The sequence below is a fragment of the Thamnophis sirtalis genome, unplaced genomic scaffold, assembly GCF_051295495.1.
Source record: "Thamnophis sirtalis isolate CommonGarterSnake01/CBP01778 unplaced genomic scaffold, rThaSir2_p1.2 scaffold_2, whole genome shotgun sequence".
NCBI classification, from domain to species: domain Eukaryota; kingdom Metazoa; phylum Chordata; class Lepidosauria; order Squamata; family Natricidae; genus Thamnophis; species Thamnophis sirtalis.
The window spans coordinates 122806401-122831807 of record NW_028261382.1 but is presented as its reverse complement, the minus strand read 5'-3'; the positions used below and the strand labels follow the sequence as shown (position 1 = coordinate 122831807).

The 25407-nt window shown below is 39.3% G+C and overlaps 2 protein-coding genes across 8 annotated transcripts in view; both read right to left on the bottom strand.

The window, feature by feature from the left end:
• Positions 1 to 1156: 1156 nt before the first annotated feature.
• RRM2B (ribonucleotide reductase regulatory TP53 inducible subunit M2B) lies at positions 1157 to 17268 on the bottom strand. Its single transcript, XM_087706802.1, has 9 exons — positions 16723 to 17268; positions 14550 to 14705; positions 12520 to 12636; positions 12035 to 12168; positions 10344 to 10438; positions 8501 to 8634; positions 7407 to 7511; positions 5882 to 5995; positions 1157 to 4102 (listed from the first exon to the last, which is right to left on the bottom strand). The coding sequence occupies exons 1-9, from the start codon at positions 16783 to 16785 to the stop codon at positions 3950 to 3952; spliced, it is 1071 nt and encodes a 356-aa protein (XP_087562928.1). The 5' UTR covers positions 16786 to 17268; the 3' UTR covers positions 1157 to 3949.
• A 5879-nt stretch (positions 17269 to 23147) lies between these two features.
• The window catches only part of UBR5 (ubiquitin protein ligase E3 component n-recognin 5), an 83490-nt gene continuing 81230 nt past the window's right edge, over positions 23148 to 25407 (bottom strand). For all 7 annotated transcript variants that reach the window (XM_014068785.2, XM_014068788.2, XM_014068786.2 and 4 more), the window contains 2 exons: positions 25055 to 25140; positions 23148 to 24361 (listed from right to left, as the gene is read on the bottom strand). In XM_014068785.2, the coding sequence (XP_013924260.1) occupies positions 24149 to 24361; positions 25055 to 25140 (299 nt within the window). In that variant the 3' untranslated portion in view covers positions 23148 to 24148. The remainder of the gene's footprint in view (positions 24362 to 25054; positions 25141 to 25407) is intronic.

Here is a 25407-nt window from a genome sequence, read left to right as displayed (position 1 = left end):
ACATTGGTTACGTTGGTTTTCAGGTGCCGAGGGGACTTGGTTCCCTCTTGGTTCCCCAACCATTTCTACCAATCTGGTAAGAATTGGTAGGATAGGTGTGCTCTGGGTCCTGTCCACAACCCACCATCTTGTGGGACTTCACTACCACTGCTTCTGCTTTCTGCAAGGTTCAACCTTATAGTTTCTTTATTGTTGTTGTTAGTTGTGAAGTCGTGTCCAACCCATCGCGACCCCATGGACAATGTTCCTCCAGGCCCTCCTGTCCTCTACCATCCTCTGGAATCCATTTAAGCTCACACCTACTGCTTCGGTGACTCCATCCAGCCACCTTATTCTCTGTCGTCCCCTTCTTTTTTTGCCCTCAGTCTTTCCCAGCATTAGCTCTTCTCCAGTGAGTCCTTCAAGGTGCTAGTTTCTAGGAAATCACTAATAGTTCGTTTTCCTATCAGACTCTAGATCAGACAATTTGTGACCTCACTTGAAAGATTGTTACGGTAATTGACGTTTGAGTGAATTTACCAATATGCTATCCCCATATTTGATGCTGCCCTTTTTTTGAGACATATGCTGCAGGAACTAACCAATTATATTTTAGGCTTCAGGCTAGTTAAACTCAGGCAGCATAGTTAGACTGTGTTTAGAACATTGTGTGGATATTAGCATGCTTACTGAATTAACCGGGTTGCTTGGCAAAATAAATAAATAAATAAATGATTGGCTAATTTCTACCTCAGGGTTAATAGGGTGTGCAAATAATTTCAAATGCATGTTCAAATTGCCCATTTTGAGTGCAAAACAGCTATTCTGGGCACCACTTGGACTCTCCCAATCACTTTGGAAGTATTTTGTACATCAACAGCTGTTCCATATTAAAAATCCTGGAATACTTCCAAAATGATTAAACCAACCCCTCTTGACGCAAAACAGCTGTTTCATTTTGGCAAACTTGAAAAAGAACATTGGAAGGTCAACATGAATTTGAAACATTTTGCGTATCCCTAACTTCTACTGTCTCTGGCATCTTAGGGATTGAATTTGGGTTCAGAGCATATGTTTCCACACCCAGCTTTTCAGTCTGGTTAACAGCTTTGTGTAAATTGTGACGTGTTATCCTCAATGGGTCCAAACAGAACACTCACAAAAGGAAAATAATAACTTGTTCTCACAATTTTTATTTAAATCATTTTGTATTTTTTTCCCCAAAATGTATGAATGACAAACTAAGGAGCATTCTTTACACTGTCCATTCTAATGTCATGTATGTCATCCATTTATGACATTTTACTGGTGAAAAAAATAAACTCAATTTAAAAGATTTTATAAGACTTAATGCAAGTTTTATGTCATTAATAAAATGACTTAACTGGAGTTTTATACATGAAGCAGGAATATTAGAAAAAGCTTTAAAATGCATCCAACAAAATATCTCATTTACTTCTGTAAAGTGGATCACGAAGTCTGTTTCTTTAACTACGGCTGAATCCAAGACCAAATAAATTTTCACGCACCGAAACAGAGAAAGCTTTATAAACTTCAAATCTTTCAGGATTTACACTGATAATACAATTATAGACATATTTACTCTAGCGTAAAACTTGCTGAGTTCATCAGCCAGACATTTTTTTTCATATTACAGTTCCTGAAAAGGCCATTTTTGCAATTACTTCAGCCTCAAAGCTATGGCCGGCTGTGACGAGGGGAGCCTTCGCCCAGGTTCGCCTGGTGCACCAATTGCGACCCTATCTGGACCGGGAGGCCCTTCGGATAGTCACTCACGCCCTCGTCACCTCAATACTGGATTACTGTAACGCGCTCTACATGGGGCTGCCCTTGAAGATTGTTCGAAGACTTCAGCTAGTCCAGAATGCAGCCGCGCGAGCGATTGTGGGTGCACCTAGGTACACCCACGTTACACCCATCCTCCGTAAGCTGCACTGGCTTCCCATTGGTCTCCAGACACGCTTCAAGGTGCTAATCGTTACTTTTAAAGCCCTACATGGTATCGGACCTGGTTACTTGAAAGACCGCCTCCTGCCAGTCACCTCCCAAAGACCAATTAGATCCCACAGAGTAGGCCTCCTCCGGATTCCATCTGCCGGCCAATGTCGGCTGGCGACCCCCCAGGGGAGGGCCTTCTCTGTAGCTGCTCCGGCCCTATGGAATGATCTCCTCGTTGAGATCCAGACCCTTACTACCCTTCCGGCTTTCCGCAAAGCGACCAAGACCTGGCTGTTCCGGCAGGCCTGGGGCTGTTGAATTATCCAGCCCCATTCTAAGTTATGAATGTTGTTGAATTTTTAATTGTTGTTTTTTTATTTTTATATCCCCCCTTCCCTTTTTATTTGTAAGCCGCCCTGAGTCTTCCAAGAGTGGGTGGCATACAAACTAATTAAATAAATAAATGGTGGGCTCAAAGAAGACACTAGGCTTGTAATCTGTAACCCACAATCTGATTACACATCACAAACCTTACAATGACTTAGCATAATGTGTCAAACCTTTGTCAATTCCTGACAATATTAGGGGGTGATTTATTTCATCCCTATGATATATTTCATCCTTAAACTGTGCTTCTATTTGGACTGGACCAGTTATGAACAAAACTGTTTCATAACCCAGGGATTATGGGGGTTGAAATCCAAGCTATCTGGAAGTTACTAGTGCAAACTTCCAGAAGAAAAAACAATGATATCCGTAAAATTGTTGAATTATCTCTGCCTTACTCAGCCTTCTTTTCTGGATGCTCATGGAGAAAGCTTGACAAAACTGCTTTTCCCACATAAACAAGCTCTGATGTTTCACAAAAGCAGCTTCAGTTTTGTCAATTACCTCTTTTTCTCTTTTTAAAATATACTTTGGTAGCCAAGTTATCTGTTCTTCACCATTCACATTCTAAATAAAGTTGTTTAAATTTTATCCTACTACATACATCAAAGCTAAGTTCATATGATATCATTATGCATAAATTATTAAATTACCCCAATTTTCTAAGTTTGCATGACAAAAACTAATAATAAAGTCTGGATTCAGGCAATACACTAACTTAAAATGCCCTGAATAGTTTTTGGATCAGTATGTGACATAAACACATTACTTTAAGCACTGATTTGTTGAGAAAATAGCTATGTTTGTATAACAAGGACAAGCTATCTTGGTTCATCATGCTGAATAAGCCAAAGCTTTATGTAAGGTGATCAGTGTTATGTTATGTGGGTTCCTCCAATCAAGTTTACAGCCAAAATGAAGTTTTGGGGCCAAATGAAAAATCCTTCCCAAGCACATGAACTTCAGACATTGTGCTGATTTGGCTAACCAAAATGAATGATAAAAGATTATAAAGTGCTTGTGTCATCCTCTTCATTTTCCCAAGTACAGTTTTCTCTTACATAAAAGCAAAATCTCCACCAAGTCCATTTTGATACCTGCCGATTGCGTGGCTATGTCCATATTGTGGTCCTTGAAACAATGCAGAGGTGGTTTTCCATTGCCTAGGATGTTTTTCGAATCTAGTTTGCAGTCTTAAGTTTCTCTGATAATCTCCTATCCAAGACTTTATGCTAGAACATCCCTTTAAGACAAAAGAGCATGTCTTTCATCTTAGCTCAAGAACAGAGGTAAGAAGAAATGTTTTATAGTGTAATCATTCTCATTATCATAAAAGCTTTCCACTCTAATGATAGGATTGAATTTGATCAAAAAGATCAGCAGCTAAACTTCAACCTGACTGTCACAATATAGTTTTAGAAAAGTTGCATGATATTACAGATGAATTGTTATTAAGAGTGTATATATTCACACAACTTGTAACCTATTTGTAGAAACTTTTCTACCAACTATTAATAGTTAATAAAATATTCCAAGAATACCCTACTTGGATTGTAAGAGGTTTCTTGTCATCACTGAGGATGAATGCATAGTTTGGCTTTGTCAATCTTCCAAGTAGGCAGCATCAAAAATCAGCATCTAAAGTAAATACTTTATTATTTGCTTGGGACATAACTGCAAAATGTTGATATTCTGAAACCCTCCTCTCAAAGAAATTGGTTTTTCCTTCCAGGGAAATGTTCTCCATGAAGTCAAAAGGGTTTTCTGCTTGAAAGACCTGAGAAAACCAAAAGGTATTATTAAAACATAGGAACTGAATGAGGCACTGCAAGGACAAATCCGTCTTTGGTGACTGCTAGGGAGCATTTCCATTTAGCCACATTTGTTTTCTTCCTCTTTGACTGATAAGGATGACCAGGAGAAGGCCAAGATAGTTCAAGTTTTCTAAAAGCCTTCACTTCTGTAAAGATTGACAGATCGTTCCACTTTGCTCTCTACGTTCATAACTTTTTCCAAACATCACCTGTTCTATCACATTTCCCTAACACTTTGCATATTTAAACAACACACAAAAATTCGCAATCTCTTCAAATACACAAATATTTGTATGCTGTTGTGCACATTTATCTCTAAGCAGTGGGGGCTACAGCTTGTTTATCTGCCCATCAGCAGAATATTTCTCCAAAAACTGAACAGAATAGATTCAAATCTGCTGATAAGGAGATGCAACAAGTTCCTTCATTACAGAACAAAGGATAAACCAGATGCCTCTTATGGCCGTAAATGGAGAGACACTGGGCTGTTGCAGAAAATCAGGAGATTCGGATTGCGAGATCAAGAAAAGCTTTATTTTGGCCAAAAGGCTCAGACCATGTAAACCCCCATCTGACGTCTGAGCGAGGTTCTTAGGGAGAAGCATGTTCTTATAACTTCCTCAAAACAGCTAACACAGAAATGTGCTAAATCATTTCTATTGGGTAGGCTCCTTATTGCTAAGCAGAGAAGCATGCAGGGAACACTAGTTTCATTCTGACATACGTGGTTAAGGCCTAGTCTGACTCGCAAGCGAGACCTCCAACTGACTTGACCTACTTACAGCAGGTGTTAGCTTTTCCGGTTTGACATTCAAGTTTCCTGAGTTCAAGCTTCCTATCTCAAAGACGCTTTTTGTACCTTACAAAACGCAAAGATAAAAATGACTAAAGATCATCTAACCTGACCCCGACCCATCTCACTCTTATGTCCAAATCTCACTTTACGTCCTGCCTTAGGGCTGAACTACAAAAGCTGTGCTTTGCCCTATTTCCCAACCTTGATAAAAACTATTTTTAATTACTTAGGCCAGTCTTTACAATAAAAGATACCTTTCACTTGCCCTTCAGACCTCCAGAAGGTCCCTGAAGCCTCCGGAGGTCTTAAACCAACCCTAGGAGCAAACCGGAAGTCTGTTCCCGAACTAATGGTTTTTTGCGCTCCAGAGGCTTCAGGGGAGCTCCTGAAGCCTCCGGAGGGCCTCTGGAGGGCAGGGGGGGCTCTTTTCACCCTCCCCAGGCTCTTATAAAGCCTCTGGAGCTTGGGGAGGGCAAAAAATGGCTTTAAAAAAGGCTGAACTCAGCTGGCTAGTTCGTGCATGCGTGCTGGCCAGCTGACAGGGCAACTCCTCGTGTGCCCTGAGAAATGGCTCCACGTGCCACCTGTGGCACGCGTGCCATAAGTTCACCATCCTGGCCATAGCCTATTGCCTTTGCAAGCCTCATTTTCTCCGTTTGCTGCAAGGAGGTAAATTGCTGGGAGGCAGAGGCCAAAGGGTGGGTGCCAGTTGATGGGTGGGGCTACATTCCATGTATAAGACGTACCCAAATTTTCACCCTCTTTTGGGGGGGAAAGGTGCGTCTTATACTCCAAAAATACGGTATGCCACTCATACACAAATACAGAACAAACCTCATTCTCCTTGCAAAACAAGAGTTCAGACACTACTTTGAAATAGATTTAGGAAAAGTTCTCCTCAGAGGGCCAAAGTTCCCTGCAAATACTTTAAGGTAAATTACTTTACCTTAGGGAAGCCCAGTTCCAGGAGTAGCCTATCAGCCACAAATTCAATATACTGTTTCATCAGAATACAATTCATTCCAATCAATCCCACAGGTAAGGCCTCTGTCAAAAACTCCTGCAATAGTAAAAAAAAATAATGAAATTATTTCAGAGTATTTTCCAGGAGTATTTTCCCAGTTTGATTCACATGTGTAGCAATAGAAGCTCTTACACCATAATAATTCTGGAAGTGTGAGTCACAGCGATATAGTGGTTCATATTGAACAAGGATCAGTAAGATCTGGGTTCCCAATTCACAAAGCCCCAAAGATTTTTGGCCATTTTTGAAGTTTTTCCGCAGGGACTATCCCCTGATACCATTAGAAATTTCAATTTGTGGCAGCTTTTGGAGAGTTTCAGAGCTGCTCCTAAAGCTTTGGTAGAATATGGGTGGGAGGGAGAGAGAAATCTCCCCCACCTTAGTAGCAGCTATGTATAGTAATAATTACTTACTTTAAATATTAATCAATTTAATTGTGGTTTGTGAACCATGCTGTGAACCAGCAGTGTCAAACTCGATTTCATTGAGGGCCATATCAGGGCTTTGTTTGACCTGGGGCAGGTGGGTAGCAGCCAGGGAGGGTGTGGCCAGCTCAACATCACTTGTCAAGGCTTCATTTATGGTTGTGATGGCCTCCTACAGCCCTCTGCCCAAAAAAACAGGTCAGTGAGGCCGTGCGTGGCCTCCCCGGACTCCATTTTCACTGACAGAGGGCTGTAGGAGGCTGTCATGGCTGAAAACGGAGCCCGGGAGGGCTGTGCCCAAGCTCCATTTTCACTGGCAGAGGCATCACAGGCCAGTCCTTCACTGTTTTGAGGATAGCTTCATGGGCCAGATCTAAGCGCCCCATGGACCGGATTCAGCCCACGGGCCTTGAGTTTGACACTCCTGGTTTAGAATATTGTGTGAGCTCAGCCAATTGTGCTTCATTCAGCAAGTAAGTGACCTGACCTTCATGCAATGCATTGAGCAATCACAGCAGCAAATCACAAGGGTATAAACCTTGGGTAAGGGTGGTTGTTTGCATAAACACACTGAATCACAACTACTCCACCACATTTTAACCTAGAGGATTTATTAAACCAATCCAGATGGCCACATTATAGCAATAGCAATAGCAGTTACACTTATATACCGCTTCATGGGGCTTTCAGCCCTCTCTAAGCGGTTTACAGAGTCAGCATATCGCCCCCACAGTCTGGGTCCTCATTTCACCCACCTCAGAAGGATGGAAGGCTGAGTCAACCTTGAGTCGGTGAGATTAGAACCGCTGAACTGCAGATAACAGTCAGCTGAAGTGGCCTGCAGTACTACACTCTAACTACTGCGCCATACATTAGGGTGTGTATTATGCAAATTCAGAAAGTTACAACTGAGTCCCTCATATTAAAGTTCATCATAGGCCAAAATGGTCTTATAAACACAGCCTGTATTATTTTGAGGTGGATCACAACTATGTCCAGGCAAAGCGGTTTCCTCTCCTCACCTTTTCAATTTCAACCGCATTGACAATGATCTCTTTCACCCTTCCCTCCAAAGGTTTATTTACTAAATGCTGAAACATCAGGCAAGCAAAGTCACAGTGGAGCCCCTTAAAGAAATAAATAGGACAGAAACATTAGATATTCAACTTTTTTTAAAAAAAAAAAAAGAAAAAGCAGAAGACATTTTTTTAAATGTAAGAACTACTTTAAGCCTTTGTGGCTTATTTTTAAAAGTTAAAATAATCAACTAACGATGCACGTTAACAGCAACGATTTAAAATGTGTTTTAAAACTTAACATAAAATAAGATGTGCATTAATGATTTTTGTCTACATCGAAGATGTCTCCCGACATCTCTTGACTAATTTACAAACATGCTTTGCATACCCCTATTCCTTGCAAGTACGGTTTAGGACGGTGTTTCTCAACCTTGGCAACTTGAAGATGTCAGGACTTCAACTCTCAGAATTCCCCAGCCAGCGAATGCTGGCTGGGGAATTCTGGGAGTTGAAGTCCGGACATCTTCAAGTTGCCAAGGTTGAGAAACACTGGTTTAGGACATTTCTAATTCAGAAGTCGTATTTATTCCCCACTCAATATCTTAAATACAAGAGTAGTATGTTGTGGACTAGGAAAACACACAACTCCTAAAAATATTGGTAGAATTGGGAAATGTGTTTTCTCAAACTACAACATATTGCTGTACTAAAAAATAAATGGTAGCATTAACAATATTCTTGTTAAACAGCATTCTGTGGATTTTATTTCAGATTTTAATGATGTATGAATCATCATCATTTTCAAAATAGTAATAATCCCCATCAGTCAATTGCAAAAGGCAGCTTTACTTGGAACAGCTTACATCCCGCAAACACCATTGAAAACATCTCCTTATCCCAGGTTCCTGAGAAGGACTCATTAGGCGGATAAAGGTGCCAAATCCAGTTCTAAACATCGGGTGACTATGCAACCAGCCATAATACATCACATTTGTAGACTGTGCAACTCTCCACAAATAAGAGGGTCTACAAGTAATGCTGCTTCTCTGAAAGCATCATATTTAACCTTATTTAAATATTTTTGCCCCACTCCTTACTTCATCTCTGCTAATAAGTTCGTTGGAGAAAGTAAGGCCTGGCATTAACCCTCTCTTCTTGAGCCAAAATATGGCTGCAAAAGCACCAGAAAAGAAGATTCCTTCGACAGCAGCAAACGCAATCACTCTTTCACCTGTTTCAACAAAATTAAAATTTGTTATCAGACAATTAAATGACACTTCTTCAAATTGTAAAAAAAGAGAATAAAACAAGTTTCTCCTATTTTACCCAGCCAGTGTGTGAAGTAAATGCATTTGAAGTGTAGAAGGTGGGAAACACTGGGAAAAAAACCACGACCCTTCCAAATCTTGATTAAGGTAAAATCTCACTAACAAGGAAACAGCACCTACTGCATCTTGTATAAATACCCTGGACATTGTCTCATTTGGCTTGTTCTATTAATTCCAAAGAGATATTTCAGAAAACCTCTTAATTGCTTGATTTTCCCAGAGGAATAGCTTTAACGCAGAGACTTCTGGAATCTGCATGTTCTTAAGAGGCTGATGTCAACTTCTAGGATGCAGAATAGATTGAAGAAATATATGTAAATATAGAATCTATTGGAATGGCAAAGGTTTATTTCACTGTCATTCCTGTGGGAAAATTATTTATCTGCAAAGTGGGCCAGGTTCAGAAGGTAAGAAGCCATCTGCTGGACTTGTTTGATTGACTGACTATCTATCTAACTATCTCTCTATATATATAGTTTGACTAGAAAGACAGAAAGACAGAAAGACAGACAGACAGACAGATCTATCTATCTATCTATCTATCTATCTATCTATCTATCTATCTATCTATCTATCTATCTATCTACCTATCTATCTATCTATCTATACCTACCTACCTACCTACCTACCTACCTACCTACCTACCTACCTACCTACCTACCAGTGGTGGGTTTCAAATTTTTTAGAACCTCTTCTGTTGGTATGGCCTGCTTTGTGGGAGTGGCTTGCCGGCCATGTGACCGGGTGGGAGTGGCTTGCCAGCCATGTGACTGGGTGGGCATGGCCAACTTGTAAAATGTGGTGAAACTAACTTAACAATGCTCTTGCTTAGTAACCAAAATGTTGGCTCAGAAACTCTGGCATTTGAAGCACACAAGTCTTAAAGCTGTCAAGTTACCTTGCACCCCTAACCCTTTAGAAAAAAAAAAAACCCGGGGTGTTCAAACTTGACAGCTTTAAGACTTGTGGACTTCAACTCCCAGAATTCCTCCTCTCGCTCTTCATCAGATGATGTGCAGACAGGCGGGGGTGGTGGTCTGGAACTGGTTCTAAACGGCACTGTAGATTTGTGGAACCTCTTCTATAGAAGAGGATAGAATTGGCAGGAACCCACCCCTGTTACCTACCTACCTACCTACCTACCTACCTACCTACCTATATACCTACCTACCTACCTACCTACCTATACCTAACTACCTACCTACCTATCTATCTATCATCTATCATCTATCTATTTCTAGATATAGTTTGGATAGATAGATGATAGATGATAGATAGATGATAGATAGATGATAGATAGATAGATAGATAGATAGATAGATAGATAGATAGATAGATAGATAGATAGATAGATAGATAGATAGATAGATACATACCAGGGAGTCAAACAATTAAGTCCAGCAGCTGGCTTCTCACCTTCTGAACCTAGCCCACTTTGCAGATTAAAAGAGTAAGATCCTTCCAGTTATTAGGGCATTTTAAGACTTTTTCAAACAATGACAGCAAAGGGAGAAATTAAACCTCTGTTCACACAACACACTTACCCATAAATAATTGAACTACAATTTATTCAATTAACCCAATGAATAACACATACAATGGAGGCACCTACCAAAAGTGGCTTCTCTGTCTGTTATCCACCTCATTGCCCAATCTGCTTTCTTCCTGACACATGGCATTGTTTCAATAGCATTAAATAAAAAGTCCCTGAGAAGATGGGAAAGGAGGGAAGAGGAATGGAGGAAAAGCAAAAGACTGTAAATCTGGGTAGCAAGACTGACACAAAAGCATAGATTACTTGCGGTGACAAATTAGCTTCCATCCAAGGATACCAAGGATGCTTTTAACATTGCACCTTCATTTCTCACTGATTTAGGATCTTCTGAAACTACACTAGCATAAGCTAGAAATCTCTTCTGCAGTTTGAAAAAATTGTCACATTTGTTAAGTAAATCACTGCAACTGTTATATTAGTAACACGGTTGTTAAGTGAATCTGGTTTCCTCATTGACCTTGCTTGTCAGAAAGTCACAAAAAGGGAGCACATGACTCCAGGACACTGCAACTGTCATAAAAGTGAGTCAGTTGTCAAGCATCCCAATGTAAATCATATTACCACGGGGATGCCACAACTGAGAAAAGTGTGAAAAATAGTCATAAGTCTTTTTTCACTGCTGTTGTAACTTTGAATGGTCACTAAGTGAACTGTTGAAAGTTGAGGACTAGCCATATAAACATAATAGAACGTAGACTTAGCAATAGCACTTAGACATATACTGCTCACAGTGCTTTACAGCCCTCTCTAAGTGGTTTACAAAGTCAGCATATTTCCCCCAACAATCTGGGTCCTCATTTTACCCACCTCGGAAGGATGGAAGGCTGAGTCAACCTTGAGCCAGTGAGACTCGAACTGCCAAACTGCAGGCAGCTGGCAGCCAGCAGAAGTAGCATGTAGTACTGCATTCTAACCACTGAGCCATCTCGGCTCTTTTAAAGGTAGGACAGAAATAAAAGAAAAAAGTTACAGCAAATACTGATTTTCCCTAAGATCAAGCAAAAACTCTTCCTCTCCTCCCTTATAAGCATAAAAAAAAATTCAAACATCCATGGATATGTCCTTGCAATGTTAAATCCCGGTGTTGTGGCCCGCCAGCAGGGCTGGCAGCAGATTTGGACAGTGAGGAGGTTGGAGAGGAACATGCGCCAGTCTTGGAGTCTGGGAAAGGCTCTGACGAGGGCTCTGTGTCGGAGGCATAGGGGAGCCAGAGCCGTATGCCAGTTATCAGCTGCCTTCAGAGCCAGGCATCAGTGAGGCAAATGAACAACTGGAGCCTGTTCCCAGTGTGTGCATGTGCAACGTTGCCAGGCGAAGGGAACAGCTAAAGAACAGGGGTCAACTTGGGAGTAAGGCCAGAGGATGAATGGCCCCTCCCAGAGGAAATAAAAGAGGAGCAAAAGGGGAGTGGAGTTTACAGGAGACACTTCATTCGCTAACTGGTTGTGACTCTCAAAGACTCCTTGCCAAGTTCTGCAGATATCGGCCTGTCAGCTCTCCAAGCCAGATAAGGTCTGTGACTATAAATCCTCCCCTGAAAGACTTAGCCACTTGTGAATGAGCAGAATTCACAGGTAATCAATAAAAGGGTTTTCTGTTGCGACCAGGACTTTGTTTCATGCTCTTGGGAAACCTCGGTCAGAACACACGCACGGTCTCCCATTATACCTAGACTAGACTATACATGAAAATTACAAATAAAGAAATTTATAAGTCCTCTACATAGTGGTCATACTTACACTAATTACCTTTTCTCGGGATCTTTGATGTAAGTGTCTATTAACAAACTGTACATCTCAGAATGAACATTTTCTATTGATATCTGGAAGCCATAGAAACAGCGAGCTTCTGGGATCTGCACTTCTTGGCTAAAACGTTCTACCTGTCAATGAAAGAAGTCAGATATCTAAATGTTCATGTAAGACCAAGTTCACACACTGCACTAGACCACAATGTCTTATGTAAATGACTATTTTCTTCCAAAAGAGCATCTCTGGGTATAGCGAATATGATATACCCATATAGGATTCCCAAGAAAAAGCAGTTGAAAGTCAGCGTGATTAGTACAAACTTCATTAAAAGTAAGTACTTAATAGGGAAATATCCACAATGCTCCTTATGATGGACAACAAATACATGCAAAGTACAATTACAAATAGATGTTTGATTGCATGCAATGAAAAAGAAACACAGCATCAAAGTATTACAGGCTACACCACAGGAAGGATCTTACCAAGTTTTCATTGACAATTCCATCACTGGCAGCAAAAAAAGCTAGGATATGCGAAATAAAATATTTCTCTTCTGGTTTTAGGTTGTTCCAATGAGTAAGATCCTTTGACAAGTCAACCTATACAAAAAGAAATATAGATTTACAGACTTGAAATCCTCATTGTTTACTGAAAACTCTGAAAAGCAAAATAAATGTCTAAGAGAATATACCCTATAACTTCAAAGAGGAGCATTCATGGGGGGGGGGGAGGCATTTTTGATAAAGTTGGTAGCTGCAACCTCACCAAAGTTCATTCTTTTTCCATATTTTGTAATATGCATTAAAAAGGGTGGGGCTTCTATCATACAGCTCTTCTCAATCTTGACTTTCTTTTAATTGCCTTTGCAGATTCCCCTAATAGCCTTCTAACCATATTCTCCCTGGTGGTATCTTGTAATGAAATATGTTATTATTAAATGTAAAGGATTATTACATTCACCATCCTCTGCCAGGATGGGTCTGTGAATAATTGGGAGTTGTATTGTAATCATCTGGTGGTTACCTAGCGAGTAGACACTAGTTTACTAGAAATTATCTGCCTAAGTTTACACATAACTTGCCACTAATGGAGAGGGAAAGACAGTGAAAACACATACAGCTCATTGTATGATTTATTAAAGAAATCCTTCTATCCCTGAACAATGCCAGAAAACAAAAACAAATAAGCCCCTCATTGCCTACTTGCATTGCTCATGCAAGTAGGCAGTGCATTTGTTGTTTTGTTTGCAATGGTGACTGCCTTTTTATAAGAGGAACTAACTCTTTCTTAAAAGCAACTTAAGCTAAATGTAAGGAAAGTATGTAAATTAGAATACCAGATTAGTGAACAGAATTTCTTCTGCACCTTTGCTTCTCTCTCTTGGCTGCCTTATGGTCTAAATATATCAAGGACTTTTCAGTTGTTAGATCTTGAAGGATCTACTGCAGGGTTTGAGTTTCACCGTATGGCCCAAGATGCAAAGTCACTTTTCTGCCAAGATGGAAATAAAAGGATTACCTATGCTCTGGGTAGAAATCTGTGATCGCTACTAGAAGCTGATCATATTCTTTCCACAAAAAAACTATTTCACTCTGGTATTCACATATTCTTGTGTTGCTAACACTGTTGCTAGCGTTAGGCTAGGGGTGAATAATCCATATGTAGCTTCCCAAATCCCATCTGCAATGCCCAGAAAAGTAAGGGTTGAGCACTTCAAGCCTTTACTTTGAAGGCTAAAGTTTAAGAGGCAGAAGGTATGTTTAAGTCCTGCAGAAGTCATGGTGTTATTTTTGTCATACCCTTATGGTCCCAAGATAGGAAAGAAAAAGAAAATACAGACAGCCCTCGACTTACAACACAACGGCTTGTTTAGTGGCTGTTCAAAGTTACAATATCAGTGAAAAAAGTGACATGACCATTTTTCACAGTTATGACAACTGAAGTAAATCCCTTGGTTATGGGATTTAAATTCAGATGCTTGATAACTGGTTCCTATTTATGAAGGTTGCAATGTCCCAAGGTCATGTGATCACTTGTTCTTACCTTCTGACAAGCAAATGTCAATGGGAAAGCCAGCTTCACTTAACAATGTTACTAATTTAACAACTGCAGTGATTCACTTATCATATGTGGCAAGAAAAGTCGTAAAATGGGACAAAACCAGTGGTGCAATTTAGCCAGTTCTATCCGGTTCGGGCGAACTGGTAGCGGTGGTGATGGGAGGCTCCGCCCGCCCACCCGGATGTCATCACGTCCCATTTTTGACGCTCTATGCATGCTCGGAAAGGTCCTGCGCATGCGTGGAGGTGGCACGCACATATTTGCGAACCGGTAGCGAAAGTAAGTTGATTTTACCCCTGGGCAAAACTAAATTTCTCATTTAGCAACATACATTTTAGGCTCAATTGTGATTGTAAGTCGAGGACTACCTGTAAAGTCCCTAGGCTGACATTGCAGCCCGCCCTTGGGTTAGTGCCAGTCACCTCTGCAACCTGTCTTCTGCACAACTCACCTCTTCTACCGTCCAGAAAGAAGCTTGAGCCTGCTTGTACATTTTCCATATATCGGGGTATTGGATTGGAAAGATGACAAATCGATGGGGATTCTTCCTTAAGAGAGGTTCCTCATTTGATTTTAAGTCATTTTCAAGTCCATCTCTGGGCAACTCCTAAAGAAAAAAGCAAGAAATCATGCAGGTGCTGTTTTCAACAATACCCCTGATTTTCCTTAGCTTTCATCTAAGAAAAACAAGGCGGGTCCTATTAATCTAAACATCAATTATATTAATCTTGTCTTTCTCAATCTAGAATCTATCCCTGATTCACTGAAAGACTGTCTTGATGGGGACAGTTTACACAGCGAGTACAAGAACGCAACTTTCAGTTCACCGAAATGTGTGCAATGCGGAGAAGGATAGCAATAGCAACACCACAACTCTGATGTACACTTTTAGCACGAGCTTTCTTGTAGCCCATTTGAGGGGACTCGCTTTATGCTGCAATGATAAGCCAAGCTTTTCGATCACAACTCCCAGATCTTAAAGCATTTGGGGAAACCAAGTCAAACCCAGGCATTTTCGATGTCTAATGTCCCATCTAAAAACTGGAAGCCAGTACTATAGAAACACAGCAGCAGCTAGCTCTTCTCAATCATCAACTTTAGACCCATGTTAACTATTTAAAGCCTAAATAAGCCTCATCGAGGGAAACTCCTAGAGATCATTTGCTTACTAAAGTTTTCTACATTCCCCCAATCATTCTTGGGCCAAAAATAACATAACATGGAGCTTTTTGTTACTTCAGTGAAGACAGGATGATGCCCTGAAGACATGGAAAGTTGTTACTACTGTGTATTGACCTTAGACAGCTTACACTGTACACAGTACTTAACTGAATTGTGCTTTACTTGCAGGCTTACAGATTGCAACCAGAATCAGAATCTAAGATCCAGATGCCTAGCTTTGAAGGCTGGTTGGAGCCCTTTTGGGGTATATGATGTTTGTTGCAGGATGGATTTGCCATCTTTCTTATTGTAAGATATTTTATTTTTTTATTGTGTTGTTTTGCTTTCATGAAGTGAGTCAGGCAGCATCTAAATAAATATCTCTGCTGCCCATTGTAAGTAAAATATGGGACAAAGGGATAATCAATCTCTGAAAACACTGGTATCAGACAGAATACTAGAAGATATTTAAAAAACCCAATTTGGGAAGAATTCAACTGCCTTGAATTGTTTAACATTTTCATAATTTTTATACCACCTTTATAACTGTGAAAGTATACAGGTAGTCCTCGACTTATGACCACAAATGAGCCCAAATGTTCTGTTGTTAAGTGAGACATTTGTTAAATGAGTTTTGCCCCATTTTATGACATTTCTTGCCACAGTTGTTCAGTGAGTCCCTGCAGTTGATAAAATAGTAACCTGGTTGTTAAGTGAATCTGCTTTCCCCATTGACTTTCCTTGTCAGAAGGTTGCAAAAGGTGGATCATGTGACTCCGGGAAGCTGCAATGGTCATAAGTATGAACCAGTTACCAGGCATCTGACCACATGTTCCAGGAGATGTTGCAAAGGCTGAAACTCTGAAAAACTGTCGTAAGTTCTTTCAATGCCGTTGTAACTTTGAATGGTCACTAAATGAACTGTTGTAAGTCGAGGACTACTGTACCGAACTTGACCAAGCACCTGTGCAATTATGATAACCATCAAAACAAGATCAACAACCACTAAGTGCTTTAAAAGCTATAAAATGACAACTTTTCTAAAACCCAGCCCAAGAAAGCCTATTGGACCATGCACAGGGGATCTCTAAGAGGGAGCAGAAACCCCAGAACCGTGGGTCACAACTCCTGGCAACAGGGATCTTCAACGGTGGCAACTTTAAGACTTGTGGACTTCGACTCCCAGAATTCCTCAGGCAGCTTTGCTCTAGCAAAAGAGGCGCCCTCCAAAACAGGGCTCTCCAAGCTTGGCAACTTTAAGACTTGTGGACTTCAACTCCCAGAATTCCTCAGCCAGCTTTGCTCTGACAAAAGAGGCGAGCTCTTTTGGCAGAGCAAAGCTGGCTGAGGAATTCTGGGAGTTGAAGTCCACAAGTCTTAAAATTGCCAAGCTTGGAGAGCCCTGCTCCAAAAGACCTCCGCCGCCTTCTGTTAGGCCCGTCGGCGTCTCTCCGCCCGCTTACCTCGCTGCTTTCCGGCCTCACCGTCCCGTACGATCCAGGGCAAGAGCCGCGAGGCTCGCTCATGGCGGCCGGCACCGCTCCTCCCGGCGCCCTGGAAGCCAGCAAGGGAGAGGGGAGCCCGCGGAAGGCTCGCCTGACCTTGGTCTCCTTGTCCGCCTCCTCCCGGGGCGGGACTGCGGGCGGCTGCGAAGGGCAAGGCGGGAACAGCGCTGAAGATCCGATTCCGAAGTCGTAGAGTCGAACGAGGCTTATTCGCCAGTCACTTTTCTCGCTTCGGTCTGCGGATATCGTCCCCGCGCGGGACGCCTTCCCGTGTTTTGACGCGCAGCGACTCGGGCTGATGCCCTGCGGCCGGGAGGAAGCACGCGGATGTCTGCAGTGCTGGGGATTGTTGTTAATGTAGTAGTGGGGGCGTCCTTGCAAAATGGCTGGAGGTTGGGGGGGGGGGGCTGCCTCTTCATAAAATGGCTGCCAGAAGCCCGTAAGCAGATTCAAAATAATGCTTTATCAGCATCCTGCTTGATCCTCCTTGCGCCTTGCAAAGACACCATTCCAAAAACCACCTTTTAAGAGAAGGGGTATTGGGCCCACTGGTGGCCCAGACCTGTTCTTGCAAATCAAGATGATGCTGGAAACTTTGCTTGCACTTGGCCACCGTTGCATTTGTTTGGTTTGAAACTTTTTCAATGTAAAAAGGTGGGGCAGGGACCTAGAAGGAGACGGCAATACTCCTGTGGGTGTCCAGAAGCATTGCACTGGAGGAGGGCTTAACTCGCAGCAACAAAAGATACATGGAGTCATCAGTCCCATTGCAAAGTCTTAAATCTTCATGTCAAACAGCAGAAAGTCTTGGCTTGACATGAGGGGCAGCAGCTGGTTTAGGATTTTGAAAAATGGTATAAAATGTTTCTATACTATTGTGTTTTTCTTGCCAGAGTGTATCTCCGCTTCAATTATACAATAAGTAAGATACAAACCTGCCTCCAAATACTATTTGCTAGGAAACATCAGGCTTATTTATCTCATAGGCTTTATAGTGTGTTATTCAGTTTACCAACTACTGGAAAAGACAGGTGTCTGTTAGGAAATTTCCCATTGGATCTAGAATGCTCTGAATTCTTGGGTCATGAATCATAAACTCAGTATACAAGGTGTAAGTGGTATTTGCAAACATCAGCCAAAAATTTCACTAAAATTCAAATCATTTAAACAGATTACTTTTGCTATGCACTCTGTATGTCTTGAAATGTCTAGCGGTATACTTTTGCAGTGACAACTCTTGTCAGTTGTGGCCTGTTCCTTCTCTGGAGTTCAATGTGTACAGCTGGGACTAATCCAGCACAACTATATTACTGTGCATGGAAAGTATGGTCTGCCACTGCGTTAATTTCCTTCCTTATCATTTACCTAATGTCTTATTTTTTTATAAAAAGTAGACAAAGGTGAAGGACTGGAGGAAGAGCCACTGCTGAGGCAAAAATGAGACAAATGTGGCATAATACAATTCCAATAAATAAATAAATAAAATTATAAATGTATTTGAACAAACGTCTCAAATGAAACTCTAATTCACTGGAAGATAAAAGTGAGGGATGAAGGAAGCACATTTGGACTTGAAAGATTATGATACTTATAAGGGTTACAGTAAAGATAATTAGCTGTACGGCATTGGTTTCTTAGTCTGATCTAATCATCAGATCTTAAAATAAATGCAAATTATATAAGATTTTAATATACTCTTAAAACAGCAATTAAAAACAAATTGCAACAAATAAAATCAGTTTTACAAAGCATGTTGTTATTTCTTTAAAATGTAAACAGTAAGAGGGTAGCTTCAAAAGAGAGAGGAAAGTTATTTCTTACCAAAGCAGTGAGAAGTAAAAAGGCTTAAGTCTAAACAAAGTAGCAATGTGAAAATGTCTTGGGGCAGGTGTCATGCTCTAATATCTTGGTCTGTGATAAGCAAAGAATATGCACCTGAACCTGTTTCAAATGAAGGTCCTGGGAAGGAAAGAATTTTCAAAGGAAGTTTACCAAGATGTGCAGACCTTTTTTCCCCTCCTTTTTATGTATGGCAGTTGGTATGATGGGGGTTGAGAATGAGCCATTTGATATGGGAAATGCACCAGGCTAGAAACCTAGAGTTGGTAGCTCTTGTTCCACATTAAGCCTAAAGCAGGATAGCCTTGGGTCAGTCCTAGGAAGCAGGCAATTACAAACCACTTCTGAAATTTTGCCAAAAATACTGCAGGGACTAGTCCAGGAAGCCATCAGGAGTGAAGGCCCCAAAAAATTGTTTAGATGTTACTTCTCAAATAGAGGTTTTAGTGCAATCCTATGTGTATTTACACTGGACATTTTCTGCTGTGTTTGCTAAGTCTCGCTTCCTAAAAGTGTATCTGGAATTTGCTCCTGGGAGTGGGGAACTGGAAAAAGTTAAGGGACAATTAGACTATCAGCTGCTATTAATCTTGATATTTTAACTGCCTGGTCTCAAAAGGCCTTTAAATACAGCTATCAGAGAGAACTAATAGGAAAAATAGATCATATTTGCTTCTGAGTTTCCTGAGTACATTTGTTGACTATTGGATATGACAGGAGTCCCCAACCCCTTATCCACGGCCCACCAGGAATCCTGCTGCACAAAGGAGTGAAGCCCCATCTGTGCACATGCAGGATCTAGGCAGCATGAAACTATGCCCACCCACTCACACGGTTTGTGGGAAAATCACCAGAGGTATCAAACAATCTGGTGCCCATTTTTGAGGACTATTCTGCAAACTTCCCAATGGTTACTTCTGGATTTCATTTGCAATCTCCTTTATGTAAGTCTGCCTCAGTATTGGTCTCCCCCACTTTTCTCTATGGAAAGGGTATCCTTTTAATTTTTTAAGAGGTGCACTGGCATTTGAACACATTCTATGGTGCTCAGTCATCACGACATGGGGCAGGGCTGAATTGGTAAGGCATTTTTAGAGTTGGAATTCTCCTCATGCAAATCGGTATTTATCCCAATTTACCTTAAAAGGCAACTGGATTTTAAATTAAATTTTTAAAAATCCTGTGCAATTGTCCTGTACCTTCCATAATTTTGTGACTCAACTAACCTTGGAGATTTCTCTTCCTCCCAACATGTATGCATGTGAAACAGTATACGTGTGCCAGAAGTCCCAAAACAGGTTGAGGCTAGATTAAAAATTAGTATTGAGTAATTGCAGACTGAATTGTAAAGTAATGTTCACCTATAAAATGTATTGATCCCTGGCTCAAAGTCAATTGGGGCCTCCATGATTGGGGTGGGGGAGTAGAACCTCAATCTTTCTGCTCAAGTCCAACATCTTCCACATTGCACCACAGGGGCTCACATAGTCATAATAAATACATAATATTGCCAAAAGCTTTTACGGTGCTAGTTAGGTTATTAGTTCACCAGTACTCAGCTAGTGATTACCTTTCTGAAAGACACCCTGTGAATTGGAGACCTACTGAAGGTTACATTGGGAGGTTTTAAAAAATTGAAAAGGTAATGGCAAACCATTTCTGAATTGTTAAGTAAACAACAATTTTGTTGGATGTGTCCATAAAGTTAACCAGAAGTCAAATTTGATTTGAAAGAAACTTAATTCAACATTTGTGTCAGATGTTGTATGAACAACATCTCCAAGGATACAATACTGACCCTAATATTTTTTCAGCTTTTTTTTTACAAATATCTAAACAGAGTAAATAGATTTTGTCAGAAATTTAAGTATTGTAAGAAATTTTTAATTGAAGGTAGCTACATTTTAGGATATGCAGCGAGTGTCTTACAATATTAAAATATTTCTCAGCTACCAACAGGTACAAAAAAAGTTAAAACATTAAGCCTTCAATGTACAACTTGCATCTCCCAAATCCATTTTATCATCTTTATCTCCTCTGCCTCTGAGTAGATATTCTGTATGGTTTTTGTTAATCTTGCCTTTCAAGGCAGCTTGCATAATTATCTCCATTTTAACCCAATTAAAATCATCCTGTAAAAGTGGTTGAGTTGAGCAAGAGTAACTCTCCCAGCTATTCAGTAAATTTTCATAAGGGATTTAAGCCTAGATGTCTCCAATCTTAGTCTGAAGAGCTTCGATCTCTACATCATACTGAATGAGAGCCCAGACATAGGCAAATCTTCAAACAACATCCTGGCATACTAAAGAGAAGAGGAAAAAAAAAAGCTTTCCCTATTATCCAGAAGAGAAGACAGTTCTGTAAAGCAGTTGCAGCCTTACAGACAAAAAAACTTTTCTTATTGTAATGAAACATAGCATGCAAAAAACTGTAACTGTAAAAAGTATGTCTCCTATTGCTACAATTAAGTCCTTTCAGGGGCTTAAATACCTCATTTTGCTTGTCAGTTTACTTATAAAGCATAACAAAATTTAGGATATAGTGTCTAAAGGATTACCCACAAACTAGCTTGATGGCTAGATCTTCAGCTGCTTCCATCTTCTGAAATTTTAACTAGAACAAGTGGCAACACTCATGCTGTCTCTGACAAATAGTATTATTGGCATGTATGCCAAGTTAAACATATAGTGCTAACAACCAGATTAAATAAGATTTTTAATTGTTTATAAATCTTCATATGCTTCGCTATTTTATATTTTATCTGTTTCTTGCAAAACTAAAAAGCTGGCCTGATCAATAGACAATGGTGCTAATTAACAGATGTACAGAATAACCTTGCTTTGTCTCAAATTAACATTAGTCCAAAAGGCTAAATTGTGGGCAACATAAAGTAAGAAATTCTGAAGGTACCATAATTTGTTGGGGCACATATCATTTCTTATTTGGGTTGATTTCATAGTTAGTGACTATCCAATTACCAAAATATCATACATCTTGTTACAGAACTGAGGTTCCATGGATCAAGAAAGTCCCAGAGGACTTTAGAGGGTTACCATAACAACTCAATTGCCATGATTTCAAGCCCATTCAGCTCGGTAACTTCTGAGGGAAAAAAGTAACCAAAATCCAGCTTTTAAAAGAATATGATTATCAAAAGTTAGGTAAAATTCAAGACACTATTGGAAAACTTTCCTATGATTTTTCTTGCCATATATTTAAAAGAAACTAATTTAAGCCACACAGTAATGCGGTGTACAATTTTAATAAGCATTTCTTATTAAAAGCTTGATAATGTTCAAATATACAGAGAAAAGCTATTTATATAGCTACATACACATTTTGAGTCAATGACTACAACATCAATCATTCTAGCTTTCCCCTTGGCATTAGAGTAACAACAAAGTATTGTTTGTGTACATGTGTGTGTACACACACACACACACACGCGCTACTGTATAGGCCTTATAAATTTTTGTAATGTATTTTGCTGTGACTGTTGTATAACAATTGTGTTATATACAGAGCTATACATGTAACAGGGATATACTAGATATACACAGGTTATATATAACAATATTTTACAATATACACAGCCTTTCCTAAAAGGGCTTCGGAGAATATTAACTTTATTATGCCTCAACTCTTCTGAGAGGTAGGTAGCATTTTTTAAAATTACAGAATGCAAGAGGCTCAGACATTATGAAACTTGCTATAAGCCAAGTAGCAAATTCAAAAACAGAACCTGAATTCTACACCAAACATGAAAAACTCCATCCTTATCCTTAAAAGGGCTGTCATTCAGAAAGAATGATTTCATCAAAATGTGCAAGGGGAATAAATGAAGCACCTGCTATTTAATTTTTTTTAAAAACTGAGTAAGCCTGGCACAGTCAGCTTTTAAGAGAACAGTCTTCAGTCTTTATTTAAAAGAGGTTACAGTTAGGATTTACACTGCTAGAGTGCCTGCCAAAACAATAGATACTTTACAGAAGCAGGATGCTATTTTCAAGCTAAGGCAGAAAGAGCCGTGAAAGTTGTTGGCATAGAGAAAGAGAAGAGGTGGTCCATTTTGGCAGAAATTCAGGCAAGTTCTTAATGATGTGCAATTCCCCCTACCCCCTGCCAAAACCCCACAGAAAAAAAGAGTTAACGAATTATAAGGAATTCCTGACTATGAGATGGTAAGCATAAAATTAAAAAAGAATCTTCCTCTTTCCTACAATATGTTAGTGTTGAACTAAGTAGGATCTTAATATACTGAAATGTTATGCACTAAAATGCTTTAATAAAAATAGCATTTTGTATGTGCACCACATTGCATTTGGCAAGCATTTTTGTGCTGAGTAAGCGATATATGATGAAAAGATTATATACTTTGTTGGATCAGGCAATCTTTAACTTTTCTGCTAACTGTAAAATGCAGACTGAACTGATTCTATTTTAACTGAAGAGGAAGAGTAGTTTTATTCACTTACAAATAACTTAATAGATAACTGTGGTGTGCAGTAGCAACTAAAATATACAGTTCACATAAATAAAAACTATTTTTTTTCAGTATGACTGTAATTTATTAAAAACTGTAACAAGATACTTAAAAAAGGCTAGATACAAAAGTAGTTAAGCTGCTCACGAACATTAAATTTTTTTTTCCAAAATGTACCTTCAAATAATCATGATCTTATAAACATTTTACAGTTACCAGGTAGTGCCCAGGCTGAAAATTTAACCAGCTTGAGACACAGCAGAACAAGTGTCTGGATTTGAGCTGGAGGTATAAGCCTCCTAACTGACTGCTCAAAGAAAGAGGGATACAAAATGTTGATTGTAAACGATTAAATACTGTGCATTGGCTTCCTTCTTACGTACAAAAAGAATCTCACTAAGGTTATACAGACTACATGCAAAACATTAATGGTGGTATTTATTGTGCCAGAGTCCAGTGCAAGCAGACAAAATTGCAATGGCAGTGGTTTTTGTAAGCAAACGTGAATGATTTCAACTCTTAGCTCTAACTGGCAAGAACTTTTTACAAGTTCAATATACATGATGCACAACTGCAGCCAACCACAAACTTAAACACCATTTTTCTTTTTCTTTTTTTTTAAAAAAGTTAAAATAAACCACAGGACATACTTCATCTTTTATTTTGAAATTTCCTATTCCCTCTATACAAGCACCTTTGCTGAAACACTTTCCAGAAAGGCAGCAGTGAATTATTATTTTTTTAAGAACATTTGACATATTTCTACCCCTTTTGCAAAAAGTTAAATCACAGTGTAATTTATATTGTTCTGCTGTCATCTTTGGCTGGATTTGGCCAAGAAGTTAATGACTAGCAAATGATCACAATCTAACATCGCCAGTGCTTCTTCAGCCCTTGGGTTACCAACTTTGTTTGGGAATGTTGCATTTTATCTTTGCAGTACCAGCAGCAGGAGGGGGCATGACAGCATTAACTTTCATAAACTTTTATGGACAAATGGAAACTCTACAAAAAATCTAGCTAGTAATAATTATACAGCAATACACACTTTTTTTTAATAGTCTACACAAAACCAAAATTTTTGGTCTTAATGGCGAGTAGTAACTTCTGTTTAAGAATCTGTTTAGAAGAATAAAGTGGAACATAAAGGCGTGATATACATGTGTTTGCTGTAGGAAGGTGTTGATCATCTGGTGGTCTTATTGTGATGGATGGCATAGGCTGAAATCCTTCTTCACTAGCAGGTAATGAGGGGCTAGATGTCCAAAAGTAGACCTAAGATCCGTTAAAAAAAACATGTTAAAATAAATAAATTCATACTCAATTTTGATATTAATCATTCCATATCATGTAACAAATATATATGGATAGTATCTTGCAAACAACACATATTTTTATATTAACATTTTTTCATCTATCTCACTTTTTGTTAATATTTCTGTCCTAACCCCAAGAGGTGTATAAAGTGACATTAAAATGAACACCTACCAATTTCTTAACATATTTAATTTTAACAAAGATTTATGTAAAATCTCTTGTCTTATAAACCTTTTACTGGTAAACATTCAAGTAATGCGGGTAATATTCAGGTGAAAACGCCACAGATTTATTGCTACACTGTACTATTATTTTTTGTGAGCAACTAATCTAATCTCTAGAGACCTGGCCTAGAAAGTATTTCCAAGGACTAGATATATGTCATTTACATTTTTTCACTTTCCATGGAAAATTCCATATCATATCTCAAATAGCTATTCAAAATCCCACACTTTCAAAAGTTTGCAATGTTATCTCAGGATTTCATATTAAAGAAATTCTAAACCCGAAGCATATGGGATATGTCAACATGAGAAAAAAACTGGATAATAATATGTAAGTGAGAATAATATTTTTTTAACTTTTCAAAGCATTAAAGGAATTTAACAATTACTCAAAAGGTATGCTCCAAGGAAAAGAAATAATACTTACTAAATCTTGCCTTTCAGTCATACTCATCTTCTCTACTATGGACCAAAACCATCGTTTAAACTGCAGAAGTTTCTCAGCATTTTCTCCTATTCAAAATGAAATGAAAGAATATCAAAATCATGTATTAAATGCTACCGAAATAGTATGATTCAACAGAACTACTCTTTAGTTGGTCAGTAATACAATGTTCATTATAAATTATATTTTGCATTAAGCAAGTGATCTCAAATTTTCAAAAATTCCAAAAATTGTATCTGAAAGAAATAATTATCATTTTTAATTTGTGAAGAGGTTCCCCAGTGGGCACAGGATAATTACAATCCAGAAGTACTAGTATGTATGGATTACACACA

What these genes read in the sequence shown, in the direction of transcription:
- RRM2B (XM_087706802.1), bottom strand. Translation starts at nt 16,785, where the DNA reads ATGAGCGAGCCTCGCGGCTCTTGCCCTGGATCGTACGGGACGGTGAGG. An exon ending in GAATTGTCAATGAAAACTTG is followed by an intron (nt 12,169 to 12,519) that starts GTAAGATCCTTC and finishes TTTCATTGACAG; the next exon opens with GTAGAACGTTTTAGCCAAGA. An exon ending in ATGCGGTTGAAATTGAAAAG is followed by an intron (nt 5,996 to 7,406) that starts GTGAGGAGAGGA and finishes TTACTATTGCAG; the next exon opens with GAGTTTTTGACAGAGGCCTT.